The 22,970-nt window shown below is 40.7% G+C and overlaps 1 protein-coding gene across 1 annotated transcript; it reads right to left on the bottom strand.

Moving 5' to 3' along the window:
* Positions 1–16,294: 16,294 nt before the first annotated feature.
* Positions 16,295–19,512, bottom strand: LOC311120063 (trypsin-3-like; the record flags this gene model as incomplete). The annotated part of the gene is made up of 6 exons (XM_084157807.1): positions 16,295–16,444; positions 16,709–16,845; positions 17,273–17,364; positions 18,070–18,231; positions 19,132–19,294; positions 19,473–19,512. The coding sequence occupies 6 exons, from the start codon at positions 19,510–19,512 to the stop codon at positions 16,295–16,297; spliced, it is 744 nt and encodes a 247-aa protein (XP_084013933.1).
* Positions 19,513–22,970: the final 3,458 nt, after the last annotated feature.

Here is a 22,970-nt window from a genome sequence, read left to right as displayed (position 1 = left end):
CGAACAAGGAAGAGAGGCAGCCTCGGCCGAAACCGTGACACCCGTCTGTGTGAATGGGGGCGTGTTCGGCCCTCCTCCGTTTGGAGAGGGGCGAAATTTCACGAGCCCCATCCCTCAGCTGTATACCTAAACAAATGTTGTGAACTGCGATGTGCATTGTCAAAAGTCACTGGTGTCCTCTTCCTTTTCCACAAAGCTTTGAAAATGAGCTATGCGAGGGTATAGTCTAATGCAGATTTCAAATCAAATCAAATTTTATTGGCCACATGCGCCGAATACAACAGGTGCAGACATTACAGTGAAATGCTTACTTACAGCCCTTAACCAACAGTGCATTTATTTTGAATAAGGCCTACTGTTTAAGCAACTGAGATTATTACTAAGTGCAGCCAACTTTTTGGACGACATACTGTATAGTTCCACCTGTCATTAGTTCTGGGAAAGCACTACCAAAAAAGATGGACATCGCTGTGTCTGATTTTCCAATTCTATATGATTTTGCTTTGCTAACGTTAGCGAGCTAGCTAACTTTAGCCACCTAGCTAGAATTCATACGGTATAATTCGTTTTGCAAATTCATAACATACAGTACGTTTTGCAAATTCATAACATATCATACCAATTGTAATTTGTAACATATCATAAAAAATGGGTGATGGACATCCACAAATTAATACAAAATAATACTAAATGACTCAAATGTAAATATAATACATATCTCGGATTTACTTACAGAATAACACGAAATGCTCTGAAACCGTGTTGCATACACACACACACACAAACACACTAGAGCAAAGACGGGATGCGAGTAAAGGCGAGTGCTGTGAATCACGGACTGTGGCCCTTTGGAGGCAAGATTTGGTGCGCATGCATGTATAACAGGCGTCACTGTGCACACACACCAAGCTCCCCCACGGCAACTTCAGACTATAGGCAAACACTTGTCTAACGGCCATGGTGCGTTAATGAGCACAACCAAATAAAAACAACTCTTGGCACTGTCACTGACTGTGAAGAGACCTGGGATTGAGTCCCTGTCAGTCTGCCCTCCGAATTTACTACAACGTTCTGCTGTGCAGCCTAGGTGAACACCTTATAACCTACATTAGTTTAGAAGGTCTAACAACTAGGCCTTGAGTATATGAATGTGAAAAAAAAAAAAGAAATAGTGGGAACAAATAATCTGTGGGTAATAGCAACTATTAACAACCTTATCCATGGTGCTTTACTAAGAGTCGTATTTCTCCCTTATGACAACTATCCTTCTAAAGACTGTAGGCCTACGTGAGGCCTACATGAGCACACCCAATTAAACAAAATATATTGGGATCCTGGAGACCAGGAGCTATGATTGTGTACTGTAGGCCTATGTGTCCAATGTCGAGCTGCCCTCCAAATTCGCTACAACACCGCTATTTTGCAGCCCATTATAAACCCACAGTGACCCAGTAAATTGAGTACCCATAACCTGTAGGCTAACAGTAGGTTAGAGTTGGCAATTGAAAGTCAATTTGACCATTGAGTACCAAAGTATGAGTCATAATACCCATAAAACCTAGCGGTAAAACCCGGAAATGGTTCCAATAGTTTTTTCACCATTCATTTTTGCGTCAGCGATTTTAAAACTACTTCATATAAGGTCTGTGTTTCATGTAGGCTTACCCTGGCATGATGTTTTGATAACCATGCAAATCTCTCTTGGACAAGGTCACTTTTATCAATATATTCGGCTGTAATTACCCCCCCCCCAAGCCTTGATGTCATCCCTCAAGGGACATTTCTCAATGTAAACTCATCGACAAATAGCAAGTTACCTGGCAAGTAGATATTATAGCCTTTTTAGTTTATCGTGTAAATAATTGATATCGTGTATTTTTTGTGTGTATTCTTCTTTAGCATTTTTCCAAATTACCTAGCTGGCTACCTTAGCATTTTTGGATTACATTTTTTGGGGAATTACCCTCTGGGCTTTGTAGCGAACTAGCTTACCATAGGTCTCTCTGTCGATCAAAGCAAGGATGGTTCTGTGCTATGTGCCGGATTGTAACCACTACTCCGATAAGCACACGTGCATTTTATCGTTTCCCAACCTCTGTAAGCGAGAGGCATCGCTGTAGTCATGTGATAAGGTAAGCCCTGTTTGCTAGCTGCTAACAAGCAATATTGGTTAGGTCAAAGATCTGTGACAATGCATGTTACCTTCCTTACAAGTAAAAAAACTAAACAGCATAGGCTAGCATAATGACTGCTGTGACCTTTAATTTAAGTCTTTAATGAGCTAGCAAGCTACTTATTAATGTGGTGACATGCTAGCTAGCGTTAGCCCACCAGGGAAGGGATATTTAACTAGATAACAGTATTTAACTCACCGTTCGTGTAGTCAGACTTGCTAGCTAACGTTAGGCCGGCACCATGGCAAGGATAGTTGATTAGCTAGCATGTCACCACTTAAAAAAGTCTGACTACACGAACGGTGAGTTAATGTTAACTAGCTAGCTAAATATTGCCTGGTGGGCTGGCCACTAGCCTCTATACGATGAACAAGTGGTAGCCTAAGTTAGCAGTAACATATAGCCAATGTTCCCTCCCCAGAAAATTGGGCACTGACCTAATTTTGGGGCTTGTGAGTGGAAACTTGAACCTTGTGAGAATTTTGTGAAGCTTCCAGCGCGTGTTTACAGTGAACACAGGCTGTACCCTTACAGTTTTAGACAGTAGCCAATAGGCTATTGTGGCTATTTTAGCATAATGTAGGCCTACCAACAAAACCAATGGAGCAAATCCCATAACATTTTCACAAGGAAATAGCTTTTGATTTCTATGATAGCCTGTATGTGGTGTTCAATGCAGGCCTACATTGCATGAGACTTTTAATAACGTTTTTACATTAATGAATTATTTTTTTACTTGGTCTGTAACGCCATGGGCCAAATAGGTGACTGTAAATTGCATTGTGTTGTATGATGCAAGAAACCACTTTACAAAATAAAAGTAATTATTATTACCATACAGAGAATTAGACAACGTAGGCTATCCCTCTGCCTATTGGCTTATTTGCACATTCAAGCCTATCTCAAAATTCAACACTGCCCCTTTAATTAAGACATAAGCTTTTTACCTGACAGGCTTTTCAAAGACTGCTTGAAATGTAGCCTACACGTTTTGTGCTCTTGTAAGAAGCAGTAATTCCCCATTGCTGACCTATACTTATCTATAACTGGGCTAATAACTTGCTAACTAGCAAAGAATATCAAGCACTCCTTCTTCTTTTTCTTCTATGGTATAATGGCAGTCCGCAAACAAACATTAATGCCGCTACCTACTGTGCTGGAGTGTGTGGTCATTCACGGTTTACAACATTAGCTCCACATTTCTAAATCCTCCTACCTAACACAGTACTTCTGAGAAAATAAAAAAGAGCCCTACTAACTTCTAATAGACCCTCCCCATCCCCAAAATCCCTTCTAACCCCCCCCCCCCCCCCCCCCTAACCCCGTCCAGCCTTATTGACCCTACACTTCAATCTTTCCCACAAGACATGATCCACCGTTTCATCGACCATACACTCCAGACACAAAACATTCACATGCTTGAAGAAAAAAAATAACTCGCGAACTGTAAGTCGCTCTGGATAAGAGCGTCTGCTAAATGACTAAAATGTAAAATGCTTGCCAACCAGATGAGTTCAATGTACAATGTCCTAGGCGCAATCGAACAAACACCACCTCTTTCATCCTAATCACCTCTTTCATCCTAATCTGACCTTTGAATCTTGGTCCACCTACCTTTCTTTGGAGGGCATATAAATAGCCGGCCCTTGGGCTCAGAGTCCCATCTCGTCTGCCACACATCTATCAAATTGGTTCTGATCTACATTTGGCCTCACCTCCACCCAGTAGAACATTAATATAAATTACAGTACCAGTCAAAAGTTTGGAAAAACCTACTCATTCCATGGTTTTTCTTTATTTTTACTATTTTCTACATTGTAGAATAATAGTGAAGACATCAAAACTATGAAATAACACATGGAATCATGTAGTGACCAAAAAAAGTGTTATACAAATACAAAATATATTTTATATTTGAGATTCTTCAAAGTAGCCACCCTTTGCCTTGATGACAGCTTTGCACACTCTTGGCATTCTCTCAACCAGCTTCATGAGGTAGTCACCTGGAATGCATTTCAATTAACAGGTGTGCCTTGTTAAAAGGAATTGTGTTTGAGCCAATCACTTGTGTTGTGACAAGGTAGAGTTGGTATACCGAAGATAGCCCTATTTGGTAAAAGACCAAGTCCATATTATGGCAAGAACAGCTAAAATAAGCAAAGAGAAACGACAGTCCATCATTACTTTAAGACATGAAGGTCAGTCAATCCAGAAAATGTCAAGAACTTTGAAAGTTTCTTGAAGTACAGTCGTACAAACCATCAAGCGCTATGATGAAACTGGCTCTCATGATGACCGCCACAGGAATGGATGACCCAGAGTTACCTCTGCTGCAGAGGATACGTTCATTAGAGTTACCAGTATCAGAAATTGCAGCCTAAATAAATGCTTCACACAGTTCAAGTAACAGATACATCTCAACATCAACTGTTCAGAGGAGACTGAGTGAATCAGGCCTTCATGGTCGAATTGCTGCAAAGAAACCACTTCTAAAGGACACCAATAAGAAGAAGAGACTTGCTTGGGCCAAGAAACACGAGCAATGGACCTTAGACCAGTGGAAATCTGTCCTTTGGTCTGATGAGTCCAAATTTGAGATTTTGGGTTCCAATCGCCATGTCTTTGTGAGACGCAGAGTAGGTGAATGGATGATCTCTGCGTGTGTGGTTCCTAACCGTAAAGCATGGAGGAGGAGGAGGTGTGTGCGTGCTTTGCTGGTGACACTGTCAGTGATTTATTTAGAATTCAAGGCACACTTAACCAGCATGGCTACCACAGCATTCTGCAGCGATACGCCATCCCATCTGGTTTGCGCTTAGTGGGACTATCATTTGTTTTTCCAATAGGACAATGACCCAACACACCTCCAGGCTGTGTAAGGGCTATTTGACCAAGAAGGAGAGTGATGGAGTGCTGCATCAGATGACCTGGCCTTCACCACCCGACCTCAACCCAATTGAGATGGTTTGGGATGAGTTGGACCGCAGAGTGAAGGAAAAGCAGCAAACAAGTGCTCAGCATATGTGGGAACTCCTTCAAGACTGTTGGAAAAGCATTCCAGGTGAAGCTGGTTGAGAGAATGCCAAGAGTGTGCAAAGCTGTCATCAAGGCAAAGGGTGGCTACTTTGAAGAATCTCAAATATAAAATATATTTTGATTTGTTTAACACTTTTTTGGTTACTACACGATTCCATATGTGTTATTTCATAGTTTTGATGTCTTCACTATTATTCTACAGTGTAGAAAATAGTAAAAAAACAAAGAAAAACCTTGAATGAGTAGGTGTGTCCGAACTTTTGACTGGTACTATAGATGCAATAGAGTTAGAAGCCAGTGTGAGGTCCAGGCAGGATGTAACCCCTCTAACAACATCAACTCTTGTACCACATCCATCGTTAAGACATACTAATGCTCTTGTTTCCATCATATCTTCCACAATAGTACCATTAGCATCTGTATGTGTGCTTCCCCATAAACTATTATGTGCATTAAAGTCACCGCACCAAATCTCTCTAGAGCCCAATTCTCCTGATATTTCATCAAACATCGCTACAGATAGTAAAAAAATTATTGTAACTTAATATTACTACCTGCACTGTTGATTTCCACCATCAATCATTGATATTCAGATGGCTAGCTAATATTTTACCATGTGGTTTAACCAAAGCCAAGGTGGTTTCGTTTTATATACCATCTCTGGTTTAACTAAGAGCATTGTACCTAATTCGAAGACAGGGAAGACCCTCACTGGGGAAGAGGTCAGTGATAGAGGAGGGGGATCCAAGAGAGGTCAGGCTCTGAACCAAATAATATCCAATATTGTAAACCGCTAACCGCATACTTTGAGATACAATCTGATTGAAATAAAGATTTGATCACTTTTACTCTTGTCAGTTTTTGTGCAGTTACAATATTTGAGAATGACCTCAAACAATTTATCTCTCTCCATCCCTCTTTCCATGCAGATCCACTGTCACTAAAATGTAGTGGTGAAGTTCTCTGCTCAGCTGACAGAGACAGGAGATACAGGAGTCCATTCTGTTCCAAGTAGGTTGCCTTGGCTCTCCTCTATGCACAGCACTCTGGGGACTTCATGCAGGTAACTATGACATCCACAAATCACCCGTGTAACTTAATAATTAGTGGTACTGAGAGTTCCTCTAATTCCTTTGACTCTGTATGAAGGCATTGTGCATAGGATATTTGCCACATAGAGAGGATGATGACCAGCTGCTGTCTATTGGTTAGAAATATGGTTCTATATTGAATATACAGTATGTGATAGTCAATAACAACATTTCCATCCACAGTTTTTATGCGAGGAAAGTCATACCGTATAAAAACAAATGTGACAGCTGTGATGGAAACAGGATGTTTCGGTACAATTTTATAAATGCAGACAGATAATTTGTTCGTTCGACACGGTGGGATATTTTTGGCGGTCAAATTAATAATGCGAGAAATGGTGGTAGAAATGCCGTTATGCATAAATATTGATATAATAACCATCATATAGTAGTAAACTTGGAGTCACGCGATGACATGGTGTGTGGCCCTACCAATACGACTCGGGAAACCATGCACTTTATTAGGCTACAGATAAAATAAATTATGATGAACTTCACAGGGTGGTGAAGGTGCACGGTATAAGCTTGATGCTCCTTTCCAATAAATGTTGAGGGTCTTATTCTGGTGGCAAGACGATCGATTCTTGACTGCCGTTTGACAATATTTTCGCTCTTATCCATAATAATCTCATGTAGACTAACCTACCCACAGAGCCTACCCGCACTGTAGGCCTATCTGCGAGCTGTTGGCTAGAACGCATGTGCCAGAATCACAATTAAAGGGGAATTACACACAAAAAATCAAAATGTGTTAGTTTTCTTCTAGCACAAAAAATAATGTATTTTGATGTGATTTAAGCATTGATATGGACTCAGAATATCCAATTTCGTTGTTTCTCTGTGAACAATTGTAATTTTGAGAGTAACATTTTATTTTCTCAGAAAACATAATTTGGGAAAATACATAACATCATTTGTGAAAAGAATCACAGATTTTATAGGGCCAGCCTTAGAGTTGTTTATTAACCATTATTTTACCAGGTATACTGACAGAAAACATAGTGCACTACTTTTTCTTGTACACTAAGGACCCGGGGAAGAGTTGCAGGGGAGAGGAGAAGAATGTGCGGATTTGAAAGCTAGAAAAAAAATTAGTAGCTCACAACATTTCATTTTTTTAAAGTAGCTCTCATGCTAGAAAATGTTGGAGACAGAAAGAGGCGAAGCGAGACAATTTACTCCACCCAAAATCTGTCCTCGTGAGATACAGTGGGGAAAAAAAGTATTTAGTCAGCCACCAATTGTGCAAGTTCTCCCACTTAAAAAGATGAGAGAGGCCTGTAATTTTCATCATAGGTACACGTCAACTATGACAGACAAATTGAGAAAAAAAAATCCAGAAAATCACATTGTAGGATTTTTTATGAATTTATTTGCAAATTATGGTGGAAAATAAGTATTTGGTCACCTACAAACAAGCAAGATTTCTGGCTCTCACAGACCTGTAACTTCTTCTTTAAGAGGCTCCTCTGTCCTCCACTCGTTACCTGTATCAATGACACCTGTTTGAACTTGTTATCAGTATAAAAGACACCTGTCCACAACCTCAAACAGTCACACTCCAAACTCCACTATGGCCAAGACCAAAGAGCTGTCAAAGGACACCAGAAACAAAATTGTAGACCTGCACCAGGCTGGGAAGACAAACTGCAATAGGTAAGCAGCTTGGTTTGAAGAAATCAACTGTGGGAGCAATTATTAGGAAATGGAAGACATACAAGACCACTGATAATCTCCCTCGATCTGGGGCTCCACGCAAGATCTCACCCCGTGGGGTCAAAATGATCACAAGAACGGTGAGCAAAAATCCCAGAACCACCCGGGGGGACCTAGTGAATGACCTGCAGAGAGCTGGGACCAAAGTAACAAAGCCTACCATCAGTAACACACTACGCCGCCAGGGACTCAAATCCTGCAGTACCAGACGTGTCCCCCTGCTTAAGCCAGTACATGTCCAGGCCCGTCTGAAGTTTGCTAGAGTGCATTTGGATGATCCAGAAGAGGATTGGGAGAATGTCATATGGTCAGATGAAACCAAAATAGAACTTTTTGGTAAAAACTCAACTCGTCGTGTTTGGAGGACAAAGAATGCTGAGTTGCATCCAAAGAACACCATACCTACTGTGAAGCATGGGGGTGGAAACATCATGCTTTGGGGCTGTTTTTCTGCAAAGGGACCAGGATGACTGATCCGTGTAAAGGAAATAATGAATGGGGCCATGTATCGTGAGATTTTGAGTGAAAACCTCCTTCCATCAGCAAGGGCATTGAAGATGAAACGTGGCTGGGTCTTTCAGCATAACAATGATCCCAAACGCACCGCCCGGGCAACGAAGGAGTGGCTTCGTAAGAAGCATTTCAAGGTCCTGGAGTGGCCTAGCCAGTCTCCAGATCTCAACCCCATAGAAAATCTTTGGAGGGAGTTGAAAGTCCGTGTTGCCCAGCGACAGCCCCAAAACATCACTGCTCTAGAGGAGATCTGCATGGAGGAATGGGCCAAAATACCAGCAACAGTGTGTGAAAACCTTGTGAAGACTTACAGAAAACATTTGACCTGTGTCATTGCCAACAAAGGGTATATAACAAAGTATTGAGAAACTTTTGTTATTGACCAAATACTTATTTTCCACCATAATTTGCAAATAAATTCATTAAAAATCCTACAATGTGATTTTCTGGAGAAAAAAAATCTAATTTTGTCTGTCATAGTTGACGTGTACCTATGATGAAAATGACAGGCCTCTCTCATCTTTTTAAGTGGGAGAACTTGCACAATTGGTGGCTGACTAAATACTTTTTTCCCCCACTGTACATAAACACAAACAAAATACTGCCCTGGTTAACGCTACCCCACTGCCCCAGCCAACCTCGTCCTGCCCAGACCTCTGCAACCTTTGCTAGGAAAGAAAAAAAAGAGGACAGCAAGGAACAGATGACAGGAGACAGAACAGGACAACACTAAACAACACAAAACATGAGACGGCGTACAATTGGCCCAGCATCGTCCGGGTTAACGGAGGGTTTGGCTGGCCGGGATGTCCTTTTCCTATCGCGCTCTAGAGACTCCTTATGCCGGGCCGGGTGCATGCACGCTAACTTCGGTCGCCAGCTGTATGGTGTTTCCTCCGACACATTGGTGTGGCTGGCTTCCGGGTTAAGCGAGCAGTGTGTCAAGAAGCAGTGCGGCTTGGCGTGTTTCGGAGGACGTATGGCTCTTGACCTTCACCTCTCCCGAGTCCGTACGGGAGTTGCAGCGATCGGACAAGACCAACTACCAATTGGGGAGAAAAAGGGGTAAAAAGTACAACAACAAAAAAAGTTTGTACGTATAGGCGTATCAGAAAACTAAACTAGAATACTCTGAATCAGACCGACCAACTTGTCTCGCCTATCAGCAGGTAGATGAGCGAGAAGCCTATCCATAACAGCCAGTAATTTTTCAATCTTGATTAAGTGACGTTTAGGAAACGCGTGTGGGGTCAGTTCCTGACTGAAATATAAATGGCAAAGGTACAGTTGAAGTCGGAAGTTTACATACACCTTAGCCAAATACATTTAGACTCAGTTTTTCACAATTCCTGACATTTAATCCTAGTAAAAATTCCCTGTCTTAGGTCAGTTAGGATCACCACTTTATTTTAAGAATGTGAAATGTCAGAATAATAGTAGAGAGAATTATTTCTTTCAGCTTTTATTTCTTTCATCACATTCCCAATGGGTCAGAAGTTTACATACACTCAATTAGTATTTGGTAGCATTGCCTTTAAATTGTTTAACTTGGGTCAAACGTTTCGGGTAGCCTTCCACAAGCTTCCCACAATAAGCCCATTCCTCCTGACAGAGCTGGTGTAACTGAGTCAGGTTTGTAGGCCTCCTTGCTCGCACACGCTTTTTCAGTTCTGCCCACACATTTTCTATAGGATTGAGGTCAGGGCTTTGTGATGGCCACTCCAATACCTTGACTTTGTTGTCCTTAAGCCATTTTGCCACAACTTTGGAAGTATGCTTGGGGTCATTGTCCATTTGGAAGAACCATTTGCGACCAAGCTTTAACTTCCTGACTGATGTCTTGAGATGTTGCTTCAATATATCCACATAATTTTCCTTCCTCATGATGCCATCTATTTTGTAAAGTGCACCAGTCCCTCCTGCAGCAAAGCACCCCCACAGCATGATGCTGCCACCCCCGTGCTTCATGGTTGGGATGGTGTTCTTCGGCTTGCAAGCGTGCCCCTTTTTCCTCCAAACATAATGATGGTCATTATGGCCAAACAGTTCTATTTTTGTTTCATCAGACCAGAGGACATTTCTCCAAAAAGTACGATATTGTCCCCATGTGCAGTTACAAACTGTAGTCTGGCTTTTTTATGGCGGTTTTGGAGCAGTGGCTCCTTCCTTGCTGAGCGGCCTTTCAGGTTATGTCGATATAGGACTCGTTTTACTGTGGATATAGATACCTTTGTACCTGTTTCCTCCAGCATCTTCACAAGGTCCTTTGCTGTTGTTCTGGGATTGATTTACACTTTTCGCACCGAGGTGCATTCATCTCTAGGAGACAGAACGCGTCTCCTTCCTGAGTGGTATGACGGCTGCATGGTCCCATGGTGTTAATACTTGCGTACTATTGTTTGTACAGATGAATGTGGTACCTTCAGGCATTTGGAAATTGCTCCTAAGGATGAACTAGACTTGTGGAGGTCTACAATGTTTTTTCTGAGGTCTTGGCTGATTTCTTTAGATTTTCCCATGATGTCAAGCAAAGAGGCACTGAGTTTGAAGGTAGGCCTTGAAATACATCCACAGGTACACCGCCAATTGACTCAAATGATGTCAATTAGCCTATCAGAAGCTTCTAAAGCCATGACATCATTTTCTGGAATTTTCCAAGCTTCTAGAACTTCTGACCCACTGGAATTGTGATACAGTGAATTATAAGTGAAATAATCTGTCTGTAAACAATTGGTGGAAAAATTACTTGTGTCATGCACAAAGTAGATGTCCTAACCAACTTGCGAAAACAATAGTTTGTTAACAAGACATTAGTGGAGTGGTTGAAAAATGAGTTTTAATGACTCCAACCTAAGTGTATGTAAACTTCCGACTTCAACTGTATTATGATACAAATTGGATTTGTTGAACATATTATGCAGAAAATTGGCATTAACAACTTGGTACAGTAATGTCTGCGATGGGAAAATGATTTGTGGGTTAAATTAGCGGGTTATAGTTGTTTAAGGTTGCTTTAGAGTTTGCCCGGGTGACGACTCAGGGTTATTATTTTGTATGATGTGATTTCTTTTGATGATTGTTTTGTAAGGGAAATGTACTGCTTGATAAACACTTACTGCTGCTGTTTATTAATTTAAAAATTTATAGAATTGTCTTGAAATTATATGTTTGAAGACAATTAGAAAATTAGCGTTGAAGTATATGAAATGTGTTTAAGGGGAATTAACCTGTACGCGATCGGTGTCCCGTATACGGGACGGTTGAGCTAACGTGCGCTAATGTGATTAGCATTACTGTTGTAAGTAACAGCAAACTTTCCAAGACATGTCTTATATGGGCAGAAAGCTTACATTCTTGTTATTCTAACTGCACTGTCCAATTTACAGTAGCTATTACAGTGAACAAATACCATGCTATTGTTTGAGGAGAGTGCACAACAACAAAAAACTTATCACGGCAACTGGTTTGATACATTCACCTCTGAAGGTAAATAATGTACTTACATTCAGTAATATTGCTCTGATTTGTCATCCTAAGGATCCCAGAGATCAAATGTAGCATAGTTTTGTTTGATAAAATAAATTTATATAATCAAATGTAGGAATTGGGTTCTACAGTTTGAACCCCTGCTGTCTCTGGCTCCACACCCACCCCACCCGGCCATCTAGATGTGTGAAAGTTAGTGTATACGCTAATGATCCATCATGTATGATATTCCTGGGAGTGTGTAAACTTACATTTTGTATTACCATATCATTTTTGTATGTTCTCTATAGTTATGTACTTGAAAATGTATCAATTGACCAATTCGGCACATTTGGGCAGACTTGATACAAAATAGCCCAGTATTGTAATGCTTCACTGAATCAATCTGAAACTTTGCACACACACTGCTGTCATCACGTGGACAAAATCTAAATTGTGCCTAAACTGCAATATTATATTGTGGCCTTTATCTTGCATTTCAAAGATGATGGAACAAGAAAATAAATAGTAAACACATGTTTTTTTGCTTGTATTATCTTTTACCAGATCTAATGTGTTATATTCTCCTACATTAATTTCACTTCCACAAACTTCTAAGTGTTTCCTTTCAAACTGTATCAAGCATATCCTTGCTTCAGGTCCTGAGCCACAGGCAGTTAGATTTGGGTATGTCATTTTAGGCGAAATTGAAGAAAAGGGTCCGATCCTTAAGAGGTTAATTTGGTATTGGAATGAATAAGAGTACTCTTGTAACTCAGTGGACTCCTTTAGACCTTCCTAAATTTGATAAGATCTACGATTGCAGTAGACTGAAGTCTTACATAATTATAACTAAGCTACTGACTGTTTTCCAACAATACCATTTTCTGTCTGCCTGCTAGTTGTAGCAGTGTTGTAATCGCTAACCTTTGCTTTTACAGCACTACCGGTGAAGACTTTAGAATTCTAAGTTTTAAAAGTTAATGCTTTGAGCCTTGGTGTTCTTGATGTAAGGTGTTCTTGATGTAACTGATTCCTGGTTTTCAAGTGAGTTGAGGGAGGAGTAATGGTAGTAAGAATACCTGTACTCTTGGGAACTGAATTTAAGTAGTGAGAATTGAGTTGACTGATCCTTGGAATTGAATTTAAGTTAACCAAATTTAATTTAAAATAGGCCTGGAATTAGTTAACTGATTGATTTAAGAGTTGACTGCTGTTAAGAAATGTAGATACCGTTAAAGAAACAAATAAGGAGGGGTACACCATTAATTAATGTGTGGAAGCACACAGTAACAGAATGATTGTGAATGAATGATTGTACAATGATGAACTGTTTAACGCATTTTTCTTAAGGACAGGTCGAATACCTGTCAAGTACACCGCTGAAATGGTAAGTTACTTTGCTCTGTGCTGCACTTAACAATGCTCTGAAGTCTATTTTCCCCAGAGTTGAAGCAGCCTTGCCTGAGCCAAGGGGAGGACCGCTCCACAAACTTCAGCCAGCCACTGCAGGAAGGCCCCCACAACCCAGACAAAGATGTACCAGCCGATGTCCCGTCGAAGGCGGCCTCAGTGGCCATAGGATGATCAGGACCGGACCCTACGTATTATGTTTGCTGCCTTCGTGGCCAGTCTTCTAATTGCAGCTGTTGTATGTGCCCTGGGAGAAGTGACCACAATACAACTGAAGTAAGCAACACCAGCATAGTCCCACGGTGGGACTTAATAACAGCTGCTCCAGCTCGAGCCAAAGGCAGGAGGTCGATGCTGAACCCTGGCAGTGTGGACAGTGTCAACGTGATGATTGTCCTCTTTGAACAGATGAAGAGTGTACTCCTGTTTAATTGTTTAATGATTCCATTAAGAATGTTTTGCACTATGTGAAGGTAAAAACTCAATGGCAATGGAGGTCATTTATGATGGTAACATACTAGTGTAAGAAAGCCCCCCCCCCCCCATGCTTAATGTAATTGCTTGTGTGAAGTTTTTGCTGGTGTGAATTGTTTTTAATAATTTATGCCTACATGCTGACTTGTACATTTTCTTTAAAGTTGAGGAATATGGTGGACAATTACAAGTTTTGCTGTATTCACCTCAGAGAACTGTCTCTTGCTAGTGTTTTTCCACTGAGACAATCTGTCTTTGTCTGGCCTAGTCATAAGTCTGGGTGATAAGCCCATCTAACATCAATTTATAAAATAGTGAACTACTCCTTTAAGGTTGCAACAAGCTTTACTCTGTCGATTGACCTTCATGCATGTGCAAGGGCAGCGCTCACTTTTGTCCACATCGTTGTTGCGTTCCACACAGTGAGGAAATCTGTCTTGTGTAGTGTATATCCAATACGGGGCTTGAGGAGCCAGAGTAGCTTACCAAGCAAGAGGGTCTGAGGCACTCTTTGACTGTAGCTAGTGACGACATTTGAACTTCCGGATCCAGTGTTATGTGCCTTTTTGTTTACAAATACTAGCTAGCTAGCTACATGTCTGGCTAGTCTGGTGTTCTATGCTTTTTGACTCTACTTTTTAGCCACAGAAGCAGAAGCAAACCTGTCTCTCTATGAATTGCGATTGCTAGTGCTTGAACAGCAAGAGCTTGAACTGCTCTTACTACTCATGAGGAGAAAGAAAGAAAAAAACTGAGAAAATCGCAAGTTCGTCCACTGAACACTACAAGAGGGGACAATGGAGAATACATAAATCATCTCCATTAAAAACACCAGCACTGGGCACCCCCTCATATTCACACCAGCTTGTTTTTACATTGCGTCAGGATTATGGCTTTCGTATAATTTGCAGGCCATTTAATAGCACATTAACAGTCCTCAATAAATGTTCTGATTTACATCTTTGTAATAGTAGACAAATATCAGGCACTACTTTTCTGTTGTCATTTGCTGCATTGCGAACACAAACTTTTCAATAAACTTAAATGAACAAAAACAAACTCAGAAGCCATACGCGTTTGTCGCCTTGTTAATGTCCAAAAGCGGTAGTCGCAGGCTCTCTTTCCATTCCCCTGAAAATCAGGTGCATCCGGTTGTTTCAACCCCAAAGAGGGTGGGTCATAAACCCTGACCTAGGGTAAGCATAACTACAGAAACGTCATTGTTGGCTAGTCATGGGACAATTAGTTGATTGTTAACAATAGAATAAAAGGATTTCTGATTGTTTTTTGTTTTTACATTTTAGCAGACGCTCTTATCCAGAGCGACTTACAGTTAGTGACTGCATACATTTTTTTTTTTTTTTCATACTGATTCTGATCAAATGTGTTAAACCTGTAATGTGAATAGACGTGCAATTATGTAGCCCTGCCTGCAGTGGGTGAAGCTGTGACACTGAACATCCACATTTACCCTCCTCTCTTGCCCCTGAATTGTTTGATCTGTCTTATCATGGGTTAGAAGGGTGTACCATACTGATCAACTTAGAGATTTCTCTCTATTTACAGCTTGCTTCTGCAAACAAGAAGCAGTGAGTGAAGTTCACAAGAAGTATGATAGAAGAGAAGCCTACATTCCTGTCATGTTTTCCCTGCACTTTGACCTCCATTTGAACTGCAAGTGAATCTACTCTTAACAACCTGAAAGACATGCACGTTTCAACAAAAATAGTTGATATCCCTTGTGACAGGCTTGGGATGCGTGGTCAAAAGTAGTGCACTAAATAGGAAATAGGGTGCCATTTGGGGCGTAACATACTGTAGGCTACAGCTCATTGAGAGATGAGAGGTCTCTTAGAACATGTTCTTCGAAAATGTGAACATATATTCCTGAGAGGAGACCAATATTATCAACTAAACTGTCTGTGAACAGCACCTTCTCAGACAGCAACTGTTGTGAAACAAAATGTTGAGAAAACAGCTGTGTGGCTCACATGCTGTTCCCATCACAATGTATTGTACCTGTCTGTGTTACGAAGAACAGTTTGAATAATTTTGAAGAAGAAAAAACACACACTGATAGGATTTATTGTAGGTAATTTTATTGACATAGCCAAAACTTCTCTGGGGGTAGGCTATAGTCTGCGCGGGATATAATGCGTGTGTTCCAAACAGCATATTAATGACAGGCTGTGCGAGTGCTGCACAGTATCCAAACCTATCGTTTGATAGACTGTCTGTTGACTCAAAGGTAGAGCGAATGTTTCTGATTGCCATCGTTAGTGTGACCTTGAATGAGTGTGTGAGAATTACTGTACATTTGTGTGTGTTCAACACTGTGTGTGTGTGTGTGTGTGTGTGTGTGTGTGTGTGTGTGTGGTGGGTGGGTGGGTGGGTGGGTGGGTGTGTGGGTGTTTAGTTGCTGCTCATGATATCGCTGATCCAGATGTTGTATTGGCAAACGCGGGCGTAGACACTGGGGTGTCCCTTCTGGGCACACTCGTAACCCCAGGACACCACACCCTGCAGCTGACCATTACACACCAGGGGGCCACCGGAATCCCCCTACGTGCGCACACACACACACAGACAGAGTGAGAGAGAGGATAAAAAGGTCAGAATTAAAGTGGATATTCTCAGGAGACAGAATACTGTAACTGTAGTAAGATGATCTATAGGAGAGTGTTGAGAAGATGCATAGATGGTTAGAGAATATTATCAATACAAGTGGTAGAGGGGATGAAGAATGAAAGCAGGAAAAAGCTGTAGCTGAACTTGCTAGTATAGTCAAACAGTCCCACATTTTCTCAGTGGTTTAGGCCGACTAACCTGACAGCTGCTGGCACCTCCGTGCATGAATCCGGAGCATACCATGTTCTCTGTGAATAGATGGGGGTAGGCATTCTTGCAGATTCTGTGATCGATGATGGGCTGCCTCAGGCATTGGAGTTTAGTAGGGAAGCTGTCTGGCAAAGCAGAAATAAATCAATGAATGTGCTATGCCACACTCACACAGCCTCTCATTCAACATACAGTATTCTTCACAAGACGTGCTGTGTTGTGTGCATTCAAGTCAGCCCTAGACCGCTTGCGTTTGAAATGTTATGTATCATGTACACAAATAAAGCATACTCTTCAAGTTACTTTGCTTTAATCAAAGAAAGCACTTATTAACTTCAAATCCCACTCCCCTCTCATTTCCCCTGTACGTTGTGTCCTCTTTATCATGGCATAGTTATGGTACTGTAGAAAGTGCCACTAACCACTAATACAGGATAAGATTATTTTGTATTCGCCTAATAGTTTTAAGTTTAAGATTGAGGGTTGGCTAGTCGCATCCTAGGCCTATGGTTAGGTGCAACTTCTACCTTTAGTTCCCAGCCTCTCACTTACTTCCATTGGGGATGGTGTTGCCCCAGCCGGACACCAGGCAGTTCTCGTCGGCCTGGGGGCAGCGGGAGGGCAGGGCCACAGTCTGGACATAGCTGTAGAGTTCAAGTTCAAATTTTATTACACCTACATAGCAGCAGTCAATACAAACTGAAATCCAAGAGCATACAAATGGCATAGGCCTATATAAATACATATTTATTTATAAATTGATAAAAGGACAAAAACAGGATCTTCAAGACTTAGACTTAAAGTGACTCATTAACAGTGTTGGGGAAGCTACTCTGAAAATATAGTTTACCAAGCTACCAATTAATTCACACTGGAAGAAGTTAAGCTACACTAAAGCTACCCTTAAGAAAAACATATCTTACTTAACTAAAGTTACTTAGAAAAAGTAGTTCACTATATCCAAACTACTTCATTAACATTTTCATATCTAAATCTGAAAAGTCATAGACTACAAATTGCAAGTCAGAATGTGTAATTTAGCCTATTAAACACAAAAAGTGAGAATTAGGCACACAAGAAGTGTTTCAAGTGAGAATTAGACAGGTCTGATGACAAATAAGAAAGTATGTAAATTCTTGCCTACTTCACCCATATTTTATTTTAGAAAAAATAGTAGTGTAGTTCCAGTAGTTAGCTACACCACTACATGGCAAAGTAGTCATTAACTACTGAAAACGCTACCAAGATTTTTATTTAGTTCAACTATCACAGAATTACTGCAAAATGTAACTAAATTACTAGTTGAACTAAATGTAGTTCATTACTCCCCTACACTGCTCATGAATCACCTGTTGAGGGTGGCAGGCTTGCTCAGCTTGATCAGCATGATGTCGTTGTCCAGGGTGTAACTGTCGTAGTTGGGATGCTTGATTAGCTTGGCGGAGTCGATCCACTGCTCAGTGACCTCGTTCTGCTCGATGTTGTGCTCACCCAGACGCACCTGGATACGACTGAGGATCAGGAGAGGGTTTTAGGAATTCCATCATTTTGGAGTGAATGAAAAGTAAAGTACATATCTAAGATTGTATGAAATCCCGCTGGGGCCAGCCATACGAAAATGTATGCACACACTACTTGTAAGTCGCTTTAGAAAATAGTGTCTGCGAAATGGCATACAGTGAGGAAAAAAAGCATTTGATCCCCTGCTGATTTTGTACGTTTGCCCACTGACAAAGACATGATCAGTCTATAATTTTAATGGTAGGTTTATTTGAACAGTGAGAGACAGAATAACAACAAAAAAATCCAGAAAAACGCATGTAAGAAATGTTATAAATTGATTTGCATTTTAATGAGGGAAATAAGTATTTGACCCCCTCTCAATCAGAAAGGTTTCTGGCTCCCAGGTGTCTTTTATACAGGTAACGAGCTGAGATTAGGAGCACACTCTTAAAGGGAGTACTCCTAATCTCAGTTTGTTACCTGTATAAAAGACACCTGTCCACAGAAGCTTAGTGTATGTAAACTTCTGACCCACTGGAATTGTGATACAGTGAATTATAAGTGAAATAATCTGTCTGTAAACAATTGTTGGAAAAATGACTTGTGTCATGCACAAAGTAGATGTCCTAACCGACTTGCCAAAACGATAGTTTGTTAACAAGACATTTGTGGAGTGGTTGAAAAACAAGTTTTAATGACTCCAACCTAAGTGTATGTAAACTTCCAACTTCAACTGTACATCACCTATTACACCAGACTCTTTCCTGACCATATGATTATCTTATCAAGAAAGACTGTGGGTCATACTTGTTATAGTCTAAACTCTGGGGCCCAATTAAAGGCTAAAACACCAAGGGGTGACATCAAATAGGCCTACATCAGTTTAGTGAAGCCCTGTCAGTACTTACGACTTGTGGCAGTGGGCAGCGGACACCACCCACTGGCTGGAGATCAGGGAGCCACCGCAGAAGTGGTAGCCAGCGTTCAGAGACACTTGGTAGGGCACGGAGTGGGCAGGGCACTCATACCCTCCAACAACCTTCTCATCGCTCTCCTCCACCGGGGCAGCAACTGAAACAACCAGGTGTGGAGTGAAGAACGATCATACTTACATACAGAAGAGTAGATCATAAGAGCAATAAGATGATGGATCCATTAACAAAGCAGATTTTTTAAAACAGTTTAGTTAACGAGGATAGGCCTACTGTACATCAGTCTACTTTCATGTAGAGTGATTTGTTTTTCTTACATACTGCTCCGAGCAAAGCCAGAAGAATCAGGGCCTTCATGTTTGTTTGTCCGTATGGCGCTCACACAACCAAGGCTACAACCAAGCCCTCTTTATATACTGTACCACTTCATACCTTCGCTATCTCCACTTTTTCAAGGTACTGCTTAAAACCAATTCTCCCTGGGAATAGGGCATATGGCTCCAGAACACATTGGGCCATTACCTAATGCAAATACGGGTGTAGTATGGAACCAGTAGGCCTCCAACTAGGGGCCACATCATGTTATCTACTGTATGACATTCCAAATGTAAGGATAAACTATAGACTCAAGTAATTTGACATTTACCTAGACACCTGAAGTAATTGTGTGTGTTCAGTGACTCAAAAAGTCATATTCTCACATAATATGACCAGATGATAACTTGCAACGTGTAGGAATACTGTATATATCAGCAGTTTTAAAAATGTATAAATAAATACTGTTGTGGCTGCTCCTTTCCTGTTCTAGCCAGGGTCAGCAAGGAAAATTATGTCAACTCAGATAACCTCATCGGTTCTTCCCTTATCATATTAGTTGTGTTTGTTTAAATGCACTTCTGAGTAGCCTTGGGAAATGTTGGGACGCAAATGAGATAACATGCCCTAAGAGTTTAACAGTCCTTGAAACATGAGCCTGTGCAGTAGTTTGAAAAAAAGGTGTTTAATAACATAGGATAATGATATGTGAATGTTAAGGACTCATACATTATTCAGATTCACATCATGTTATCCACTGTATGACATTCCAAACGTAAGGATAAACTATAGGCTCTAGAGTAAATTGACATTTGCCTAGACACCTGAAGTAATTGTGCGTGTTCAGTGACTCAAAAACAATGACTCAAAAAGTAATATTCTCACATAATAGAAGGCTTCGTTGTTTAGCAACAAAACCGACGCATACGCAACTATGTGGCAAAACAGATGGGATTTGCTTAGATTGACAGCATGTAAACTAAATTTAATCTCCAATGTTTATTGGAAACAAAAACATTTTTACAATGAGCACTTGTTGTCTCAAATACATTGTTACAGTTGTTGGTTAGCTAGGTAGCCTGGGAGGACAGAACAAGACCACTCAACACCCCCTGCAACTCTTCTGCAGTAAAATCTCGCAATACCAATCACAACCTCTATTTTCTGCGGTACTTTTGACCACCATGGCTATGAACGCTAAGAAACCCACCTTACTGAAGCACATATTATTCCTATAACTCTCTATTGGCCTCTGCCTACTCACAGGAATCCTCTCAGGATTTGTATTTGTATTTATTAAGGAGCCCCATTAGCTGCTGCCTACTCTCCCTGGGGTCCAGCAACATTAAGACAGTTATAAACAGTTTAAAATATTACATGACATTACATTTCATAACACTTTACCCAATACATTTAGTGTGTTCCCTCAGACCACTACTCCACTATCACATATTTACAATACAACATCCATGTGTACGTGTGTGTATAGTGAGTCTCATCATGTGTATGTGTGTCTGTGACTGTGTGTCTCTTCACATCCCCGCTGTTCCATAGGGTGTATTTTTATCTTATTTTTAAAAAATCAGATTCTACTGCTTGCATCAGTTACCTGATGTGGAATATAGTTCCATGTAGCCATGGCTCTATGTAGTACTGTGCAACTCCCATAGTCTGTTCTTGACTTGGGGATTGCGAAGAGACCTTTGGTGGCAAGTCTTGTGGGGTATGCATGGGTGTCCAAGCTGTGTGCTTGTAGTTTATACAGACACCTCGGTGCATTCAGCATGTCAACACTTCTTTCAAAAACAAGTAATGATGAAGTCAATCTCTCCTCCACTTTGAGCCATGAGAGACTTCCATGTATATTATTAATGTTAGCTCTCCATGTACATTTAAGGGCCAGCCGTGCTGCCCTGTTCTGAGCCAATTGTAATTTTCCAAGGTCCCTCTTTGTAGCACCTGACCACAAGACTGAACAGTAGTCCAGGTGCAACAAAACTAGAGCCTGCCTTGTTGATAGTGTTGTTAAAAAGGCAGAGCAGCGCTTTATTATTGACAGACTTCTACCCATCTTAGCTACTGTTGTATCAACATGTTTTGACCATGACAGTTTACAATCTAGGGTTACTCCAAGCCTTTTAGTCACCTCAACCTGCTCAAATACCACATTATTTATTACAAGATTCAGTTGAGGTTTAGGGTTTAGTGAATGATTTGTCCCAAATACAATGCTCTTAGTTTTTGAAATATTTAGAACTAATTTATTCCTTGATACCCATTCTAAAACGAACTGCAGCTCTTTGTTAAGTGTTGCAGTGATTTCACTCGCTGTAGGAGCTGACATGTATAGTGTTGAGTCATCTGCATACATAGCCACACTGGCTTTAGTCAAGGCCAGTGGCATGTTATTAGTAAAGATTGAAAAAAGTAATGGGCGTAGACAGCTGCCCTGGGGAATTCCTGATTCTACCTGGATTATGTTGGTGATGCTTCCATTAAAGAACACCCTCTGTGTTCTGTTAGACAGGTAACTATTGTTCCACAATACAGCAGGGGGTGAAAGCCATAACATACGTTTTTCCATCAGCAGACAATGATCGATAATGTCAAAAGCCACACTGAAGTCTAACAAAACATCTTCCACAATCTTTTATCATCAATTTCTCTCAGCCAATCATCAGTCATTTATGTAAGTGCTGTGCTTGTTGAATGTCCTTCCCTATAAGCATGCTGAAAGTCAATTTGTTTACAGTAAAATAGCATTGTATCTGGTCAAACAAAAGTTGGTCAAACAAAAGTTTACTAAGGGTTGGTAACAGGCTGATTGGTCGGCTATTTGAGCCAGTAAAGAGGGCTTTACTATTCTTGGGTAGCGGAATTACTTTTGCTTCCCTCCAGGCCTGAGGGCACACACTTTCTAGTAGGCTTAGATTGAAGATATGGCAAATAGGAGTGGCAATATCGTCCGCTATTATCCTCAGTAATTTACCATCCAAGTTGTCAGACCCCGGTGGCTTGTCATTGTTGATAGACAACACTAATTGTTTCACTTCTTTCACACTCACTTTATGGAATTCAAAATTACAATGCCTGTCTTTCTTAATTTGATCAGTTTACTTGGACGTTTGTTGCTGGCATGTCTGGCATAAGTTTGCTAATCTTGCCAATGAAAAAATAATTACATTAATTGGCAATATCTGTGGATTTTGTGATGAATGATACAATGAATGATAGAGTTGAGTTTGCCTTTCTGCCCAAAATGTAATTTAAGGTGCTCCAAAACTTTTTATTATAATTCTTTGTCATTTATCTTTGTTTCATAGTGTAGTTTCCTCTTCTTTTTATTCAGTTTAGTCACATGATTTCTCAATTTGCAGTACGTTTGCCAATCGGTTGTGCAGCCAGACTTATTTGCCATTCCTTTTGCCTCATCCTTCTCAACCATACACTTTTTCAATTCCTCATCAAACCACAGGGATTTAACTGTTTTCACAATCGTT

Source organism: Coregonus lavaretus (assembly GCF_964263955.1).
Source record: "Coregonus lavaretus genome assembly, chromosome: 3".
Taxonomy (NCBI): domain Eukaryota; kingdom Metazoa; phylum Chordata; class Actinopteri; order Salmoniformes; family Salmonidae; genus Coregonus; species Coregonus lavaretus.
This window is presented reverse-complemented; position numbering and strand designations above follow the sequence as displayed.